This window comes from Apis florea, unplaced genomic scaffold (genome assembly GCF_048593485.1).
Source record: "Apis florea isolate Af1SG1 unplaced genomic scaffold, ASM4859348v1 contig_2291_pilon, whole genome shotgun sequence".
Taxonomy (NCBI): Eukaryota; Metazoa; Arthropoda; class Insecta; order Hymenoptera; family Apidae; genus Apis; species Apis florea.
The window spans coordinates 712,703-722,379 of record NW_028256553.1 but is presented as its reverse complement, the minus strand read 5'-3'; the positions used below and the strand labels follow the sequence as shown (position 1 = coordinate 722,379).

The 9,677-nt window shown below is 17.8% G+C and overlaps 1 protein-coding gene across 1 annotated transcript; it reads left to right on the top strand.

Annotated features, from left to right (window-relative positions):
• The first annotated feature begins 1,797 nt into the window (after positions 1-1,797).
• Ppt1 (Palmitoyl-protein thioesterase 1) lies at positions 1,798-7,142 on the top strand. The gene is made up of 8 exons (XM_012495321.2): positions 1,798-1,894; positions 3,420-3,571; positions 4,022-4,131; positions 5,002-5,129; positions 5,763-5,921; positions 6,254-6,371; positions 6,444-6,602; positions 6,874-7,142. The coding sequence occupies exons 2-8, from the start codon at positions 3,463-3,465 to the stop codon at positions 6,997-6,999; spliced, it is 909 nt and encodes a 302-aa protein (XP_012350775.1). The 5' UTR covers positions 1,798-1,894; positions 3,420-3,462; the 3' UTR covers positions 7,000-7,142.
• Positions 7,143-9,677: the final 2,535 nt, after the last annotated feature.

The following is a 9,677-nucleotide window of genomic DNA, read 5'->3' as shown; positions in this document are numbered from 1 at the left end:
TGAAATATTATTTATAAATTTATATATTATATAATATATATATATATATGTATATATATATATATATATATGTATATATGATATATATATACATACATATATATTTAAATATATATTTAAAAACAAAGAGTTGGAATAAATAGGTTATAATCATAGATTAACAAAAGAACAAAAAGATCGAATAACAAATAGATATTTAATAATATAATATATAGATATAAATAATAATAAAATTTTAATTACAAATTTTTTAAATTTATTTTAGTTTTATATTACAACAATAACTAATATATTTTATATAATATTTATAATGTATATTAAGCTATATGTGTATTATTATAATTATAATAATTTTAAATATAATATTATAAAAATATTTTGGAAAATTTGTATTATATATCTATAAAGTAATTTTTTTAGTATACGAATTAAATTTATATTTATTATTAAATTAATAAATATAATAAAAATATTTTAAAATTACTATAATTTTGATTAAATGTATTGAATCATGTATTGAATATTAATTATATATATATATCTATTCATACATATATAATACATTTTATTTATATTATATATTCTATATAATTTTTAGAATGTTTATAAAAATATAGAACATTTTTGAGTGGTTGATTCTAGATATCAAAACGATAAAAAAAATTCATTTATATATATGCTTATTTAATGAATTATAAGCAATTGAAATTTATATTAGATTGAGTAAGATGACGATGAAATATTCAATTGAGCGCGTAATAGTATTATACTATAGTGTCGCTTGTGTAGTGGAATCTTATCTCAACAAAAAGATAATTTATTGATATTTTTTTAAAAGTACAATTAACTTTTTCAGAATTTTAATGTAATATGCAATGTATGTATATGATAAAAAAGAAAATTTTTATGTTTTTTTTATGCAAAATGAAATTTATTTATTATTTAACAAAAATTTACTTTGAACAGATTGTAATATTCCAATTCCATTATATTTACCACTGATTGTGCTAAATGATTGTACTATATTTTATTTAAAATTATAAATAAATTCTATGATTTACAAAATAGATTATATTATATTTACCAATCTATCTATTTAGAATCTATAAGAATCAAATTAAAATCCTTAAAGAATTTTGAATATTTTTTTATATACAATTTATCTATTTAAATATCTTATATGTAAGAGAATTAAATTATAATTTTATTTAAAAAATTAAAGTCTATTTTTATAAAAAACTATATTCTTTCTTAGTAAGAATATAATACAAAAAAGGATTTCAAATAGTACTAGAAAAAAATTTGATTTGTTATATAAAAATAAATAAAATAAATTTTTACATATTTTACTTTTGAAAATTATTTGTTAAATTTTTATATCTTTTATGAAATAATATAAAATAAATTATAATTTGTAATAATAAAGTAAACAAATAAAATTTAAAATTAAAAAAGAATAAAAATATTTATTATTAAATTCAAAAAATTTTTTAAATAATATACATTAAATAAATAATTACATATAATTGATAAAAAAATTATATAAAAAAAAAATTAAAAATTAATATTTATTATTTAATATATAAAATTAAATAATTATATTTTATAAAGAAAGTAAATTTAATATTTTTAAACTAATAATAATAATAATTAATATCTATATTATAATAAAATATATAAAAAAACAATTGTATATTTAAAAAAAATATATTTTTAAAATTATGTTGTTTTTATTATTTATTATCAAATGAAAATAATCTGTTCATATTTATTTGTTTTAATTTCTTTTTCTTTTAATTTTTTCTTTGTATTATATACATTATTTATATCATACTTGATGTTTTGTCAAACGTCATTTGAACTTAGTTTTCTTCTAGTCGTACAGATTCGAGAGGTTTGTTGTAAAAATAATTTATATTGCTCATATAATATATTTTTTTAATATAACTTAATCATACATGTAAAGTTATTTTAGCTTAATAATTATTTAATTAATTACATCAAACCTTACATAGCTTTACAGAGTACGCATTATATGCATAATGAACATAACCTAAAAAGTAAAAATATCAAAGCTCATAGTAATATTAATTTTAAATAGAATAATTAAAAAATGTAATAATTTGAAAATAATTATTTTAAGTGTAAATTTAAGATTGTACTACAAAGATAGAAATTTATTGCATGATATTATTTTTTTGTAAATTCATAATTATTAAAAATTATAAAATAATAATTTTAATAAAAAAGTTTAATTATTTAATTATTATCACAATAATTTAATAATTGTTATTTAATAAAATTAAATATACGAAAGTTTTACAAGATAATATCTTTTTTGGTAAAATAATTTTGCGTTTTATTCATACTTGTTTATACATCTTAATTTACTCGGAAAAACTTTAATAATAGCAATACTTAGCAAAATTTTAAATAATAAAAACTATATATTTTTGATTTATTTTTGTATTTGAATCTTAAATTGAACTTTATACTTTCTATAATACGAGATATTTTGTACACACACATGCGCGCGTGCGGGCACATGCATATATAATTTTTGTAGTTTAAATATTGTATAATATCTTGTTTAAAATTTACATAACTCATAGTAACAGCACACAAAAGAATAACTTTAAAACATTTGTATTAGATGCATAAAATGTTAAATATGTTTAATAATGTCTTAGGAACGTCTTAAACAAGTTTTCTGGACGCATTATGTTACAAACAAGATACGTATTCGTAATATAAATAAGTATTTAAATAATTTAAATAAATAACAGACATTCATAAGACATTAGTAAGACTTTTTATGACATTCATGATATTTGGAAAACATTATTATTAAAAATATTTAATATTGTATTAATTATATATAGATATTTATTTTATCATTAATCTTTATTAAAATATTTGTTTATATAAAAAATTATATATAAATAAATTACAATTATATATAAATAATTTATTCATAAAAATATACTGATAAAAAAATATATATGAATATATATATAAAATATACATATAAAAAATGTTATATATACATAATTATTTACATATATATATATGAACACATACTCGAATATTTAAATCGTATTAGTTTTTCTGTCTTTATCATTCTGGTTTTGATTTATTTATCATATTTATTTATAAAAGAACTTCTTATTTATTATTCTTATTTATCATAAGATATTTAGAAGATGTGTTTAATATGTTTTTAGTATATCGAACGTCTAAAATGTTTCTTTGTTTATAAATAGTATAATATAATAAAACCTCAAGTGATAAACTGTTAGTCTTTAATTTCATTTTCTTTTTTATATGGGATTATCTTTTTTCGAGTTGTATTATCAATTCTTATTTGCTTATAAAAATTTTTAATCAATTAAAAATATTAAGTATCTATTTATTTTTAGGAATAATTATTTCATACAATCAATTTATATATAAAAAAATATAATGATTATGGAAAAACAACATATTTTACTAATATTACTTTTTTTATGTATATACCAATTTAATGGTATTCAAACTGAATCTCTTCCAATTGTTCTTTGGCATGGAATGGGTAAATCTTTTTATTATTTTATTATTTACATATATCTATATTAATGCTTAGTTTAAGAAATTATAATAGTAGATATAATAAATTTAGATTGAAAATTTATATGATAGTTATATGATATTATATGATAGTTATATTGTTTTATTTTCTACCAAAAAAACAATGTAAATTATGTTTTTATGTTTAATTATTTTTAATAAATTATTAGATTATTACAAATTTATATATTTTCATTTATATATTTTAATTCCGTAATATTATGCAAAAAATAATTGAAATATTTTTCAATTTTTTAATAAAAAAAAATATTTAAAAAAATTTTTTTAATAGATTTTTTTTACTATATTTTAATTTTAATTATAATTTTAATATAAATCATTTTATAATTATAATTATCATATGTTGGTATGTACTATTTTTTATATTAAATATTATAATAAAATAATATTTTAGGAGACAGTTGTTGTTTTTCATTTAGTTTGGGAGCAATAAAAAAATTAATAGAGAATACAATACCTAATATTTATGTATATTCTATTCGATTAGGAAATAACGAAATAGAGGTAAGTAAATTTTTTTAAATAATAGATAATAATAATTTTAAACAACAGAACAATTTTATATAATATTGTTAATCAATCTCAATTATGATAAAATTAATTTTAACAATTTAAAAAAAAGAATGCTTTGAATAAAAATTTAGACAATATATTATAATTAAGAAAGAATTTGTTAAATATTTTTTCTTTCTTTTAAAAAATTAATTTCATTTTGCATTTTTTTTGGACATATCTTCTTTTTTAGATGGATAAATACGATTCATATATGCAGCATTCTGTTTAATATATTTCTGTATAATAATATTTCAAGAATGTTTATTATAATATTTTAGAAATAATTAATCTAAGATCTTCCTTCAATTTTCAATTTTCTATATTATTTCAATATTTATAAATAAATTTTCAATTTTTTTCGGGAAAAAATATCAGAAGCAATTTAAGCTATTATTTGTATATTGTCAAGTTTGAATTCAAAATATATATCATTTGTAAAAGATTGCTTTTTCATAGAGATAGTTTTATTAATTTTTAATTATTAATAAGTAAAAAACAAGCCTTTAAATGCAATTTTTTTATTTTTCATTCTTATTTTGGCTTAAAAAATTAAAATTTTGTAACACTTGCATAGCTGAAAATTCTGAATAAAATATTTGAAAGTTTAAAATACTAAATTTAAATATTTTATATTTATTCTTTATATTTATGTATATTTTTATTTTCATTATATAAGCATTTATAATAATATTCAAACAAGCAATATTTCGATAAATATATTTTATTAATCATTTTGTTATTAAAATTAATTGTTCATTTTTGGTAAATATTTTTACTGCTTTAAATTAAATATTTATTGATATTTATATAACTTTTCAGGATGTTGAAAATAGTTATTTTGGAAATATTAATGATCAAATACAAGAAGTTTGTCATCAATTATCAAAAGATAAATATCTTAAAAATGGTTATAATGCTATTGGATTTTCGCAAGGTGCTCAATTTTTGTAAGTTTATTAGAGAAAATTAATAAAATTAGTTAGTAGAAAATAATAATAAATTATTTAAAATCTTAAAAAATATAATCTTGAGGCAAATTTTTTACTTATGATATTTATGTTTATTCTTTTCATAAAAATTGATTTCTAATATTTTTTTCTATTAATAATAAGTGAGATATTTAAAAAAAAGTTCAAGATGAAACATCCTGCATGTATAATATTCTATCTATTATTTTTTTGTTTTTATTTTTCTGTAGCTTGTACACAAACTATTTTCATTTTTTAATGCCTCATATTTTGCAATTAATTATGTCCACATATAAAGTAATTATTACATAGTGTTTTATAAATTAAATAGTTTATGATATATTGCAACTTTCTAATAAAAAGTATCTTTAAATGATTAAATATTTATTTATATATAATTTTTCGTAATTTAAAAGGTGTTGAAAAAAATTTTAGAAATAAAAAAATGTTTAATGATATGTTTTACTACTAATAGATCAATGAAATTTAAATAAATAAATTAAAATTGATAAACTTCTTTAAATTAAATCTAAATTTAAATTTATATAATATATTTATTTATATTATAAATAGTAATTGTATAATAATTATTAAATATTTTACACATTATAGCCGAGCATTAATTCAAAGATGTCCTAATCCTTCAGTTAAGAATTTTATTTCTTTGGGTGGTCAACATCAAGGTGTTTTTGGATTGCCAAATTGTGGAATGTTGAAACCCGATATTTGCCATTATATCACTCGTGTCATCAAATATGGAGCTTATTTACAGTATTAATTTTAAATTTTCATTCTTATTTTCTGAAATTTAATTTAAATAAATAAATTATTATTATGTTTAATAATTAAAATTGAAAGATTCATAATAAATATTTGCAGAACTTTTCTATCGAATAAATATATATTTTCAAATCTTACATAATTAATAATTATAATTATGTAGTATATAATTAATAATTATAATTATAATTATAAATATTATTTATAAATATATAAGTATAATTATAATATTATTTTATAGATTTTATTTTGTAGATTAATATTTTATAAATTAATATTTATATTTTACTTTTATATAATAAAATTATTTTATTTCATTATAGATTTATTCAAAAAAAATTTATTCAAGCTACATATTGGCATGATCCATATCATGAAGAAGAATATAAAGAAAAAAGTACATTTTTGGCAGACATTAATAATGAACATTATATTAATAAAGTAATTTGTTGTTTGCGATATATTTTTAATATAAGAATAATTATCATTTCATTTTTGATTAAATTTTTTCAGACGTACAAAAAAAATCTTCAAAAATTACATACCATGGTATTAGTTAAATTTGATAATGATACTATTGTTAAACCAGCAGAAACAGAATTGTTTGGATTTTATAAGCCAGGACAGGAAAGATTAATTCAAACATTAGAACAAAGTGACTTCTATCATAAGGTATACTTATTTATAATTAAAATATATATAATATTATATTATGAATTCTTCGTTAATTCATTTACATTATATAATTTTCATTTTTCAATTGTCATTCAATCGAATGTAATTCCAAGAATTTAATTATTTTAAATATATTTTAATATTCAATCGAATGTGATCTTTATGAAAATATATTTAAAATAATTAAATTCTTGGAATCATATTTGATAACAATTATAAAATAAAAATTGTATAATGTAGATGCATTAATGAAGAACTCTTTTCTTAGGATCGCTTAGGACTAAAAATGTTACATAACGCGGGAAGAATTCATTTCCTTCATTTACCTGGAAATCATTTGCAATTTACGGAAGATTGGTTTATCAATTATATAATTAAACCATATTTAATATAAAAATGAAAATGTATAAGACTAAAATATATAAAGGATATATATTTGAATAAATATGTACATAACCAAATATGTTATATGATATATTATTGTATGTATTTTTTGTATTGCTAATGAAAGTTAATAAAAAATTTTCTAAGTAATAAGTTAAGTTTTTTTAATTATCTTAAAATTTAGATAAGAAAAGTATAATTATAATTATACAATACATAACAGTGATAATAATGACAATAATAAGAGTAAAATTAAAAATAAGAGTGTAATAAGGAAAATTTATGAAAGAATAACAAGCATATCTAGTGTCAGTTTAGATAGACCTTGGAAAGGGGGCCATATATTTTCATCGAGCACGCTGGTAGCTCTATCCGAGGGAGCGGAAACAACAGGGTATATTATGGAATACTATCCGCAATAGGTTCCACAATCTCGGTAGCCATTGTTTCGTGGTACCTACAGATGTGCTCCATTGTCGGTCTATCGGTACTCTTGCTCGAAAAGGAGAAAGAGAAAGAAAAAAAGAGAGACGTTTACGAAAGGAACGTATCAATTCTTTGTCGTATCAGTATATCTGTAGGCGTATCTAACGGGTGACATGTCTCGAAATTATCTTTTTTTTATTTTTGATAATAATAATGCGCAGCGTAAGGCAATATTTTTTTTATTTTAAATTAGAAATATTTTAAACAAGTTGCATCAGCAAAACTGTATCACTGTATTATTATTATTATTAGGAAATAATATTTTTGTAACTATATACTAATATATTAAATTGCTTAAATTCTATAATTTATTTGTTGCCAGTTTTATTATATGCACACACAAACATATAATATATGAAAAATTCATATAATTTTATAAATAATTGTATACATTTGAATAATAATTAAATGTCTTATTAATTGTATTTACTATATAATAACACATCGTAAAAATAGGAAATTAAATTTAACGATATATATGAATATGTTACCACAAATTAAATTTGAAATTTTAATTAAAAATGAAAATATAATATTTTAACTAGAAAAATATTTTAACTAATTAGACGAAGTCGATGGTAGACGAAGAGATGAAGGTAGATTGAAATTTATTATTTATTATTATTAGATATTTCCGTCATACCACTTTCAATCTGTTTGTATCTTGTTTTATCTAACATAAATTTAAATTACTTAACATTATATTTATTTTATATTTTGGCTTAGAATTATTCCTTCAAAAATATCTTATAAATATATATAATATCAATACGCTATATAAGATATACAAAAATAGAAATATTAAGAATATATTATAAGAAATATCTTTCTTGAACAATGATGTAATTATTATATTTAATTGCAATTATAAAAAAAACAATTATGATACGAAATAATATTAACAGTATTTATATCATATTGCAAATTAAACTAGCTAATAAAAATTAAAATATATCGATTTTAAATTAATTATTGAAAAAAAATAAAATATAAATGAATTTATTTGATTATATTATATATTTTTATATATTTGTCAAAATATAAAATTATTATGAATTCATCCTCATTAAAATAATATTGTTATTTTACCATGTTCATTTGCAAAATTGCAGATATAATTGTAAAATTTGATAATTGATTAATTAAATGATAATTTGATAAATATTATGCTACAGGAAATGAAAATGCTACGTTATTTTAATAAATCTTTTCCCTTTAAGAAAAATTATATTATCTATGAATATTTTTGAATAAAGAAGTATATAGATATATTGTTAGTTAATAAGATGTAAAAAAAATATTTAAAAAGTTTCTTGAATTAAAATATGAAAAATAATTAAAAAAATAACATAACTTTATAATATAATGTTCTTTCAATGAAATTTGCATTTTTTAAAATTAAATTTTATTGGAATGGATTTATTGTGAATCATACCAAAATAAATACAAAAAAAAAAAAAAATTGTTAGATTTTCTGATTCATTTGAATTAATTGACAGTTTGAAAATTAAGTTTGAAAATATTAAGTTGTTAATTAGTTTATGTGCATAATTGTTTCAAAATGTATCTAAAACTAAACATGTTTTTTGAGTATTTCATAGTTAATTTTTAACATATGATTTTTTACCATGCATTTCATTTGTATCTATTTTCAAATTAGTTTATCATTATAGAATCATCAAATAATAAACACATATATAATTATTAATTATACCGAATAATTTTTTTTATTAATATATTATTTTTATAGAATATATCAAATATTGAACATGGTTGGATATTTTTGGAACCAAATTTATATATATGCGAGTATAATAAATAAAGCATTATAAAACTCATTTCAGTCAATTTGAATGCAGCAATATTATTATAAACAAATACTTCAAGAAAATCACCCTGTAGATAGTGGGAGTACCTCTCAAGGATACAGTCACGCAATAAGAGAGTGAGTAGTGGCGGTAGCGATGATAGTAGTGGTAGTTGGTTTGATGCCAATGGGCGGGTAGGTTGGCATAGGTTGGGGTAGGTATTCCGTTTGTATAATGTACCTACTCACTCGTATCGGACTGTCTTTCTGTAATGTGAACGCAGCCTCAGGCTTATTATATATCTCAATCTCGGAATACTACTGACTCTGTCGAAATTATGATTACTCGTCATTCTAGAATTTCGGAGGAAGACGAGTCCTTCTCTCTTTCTCTA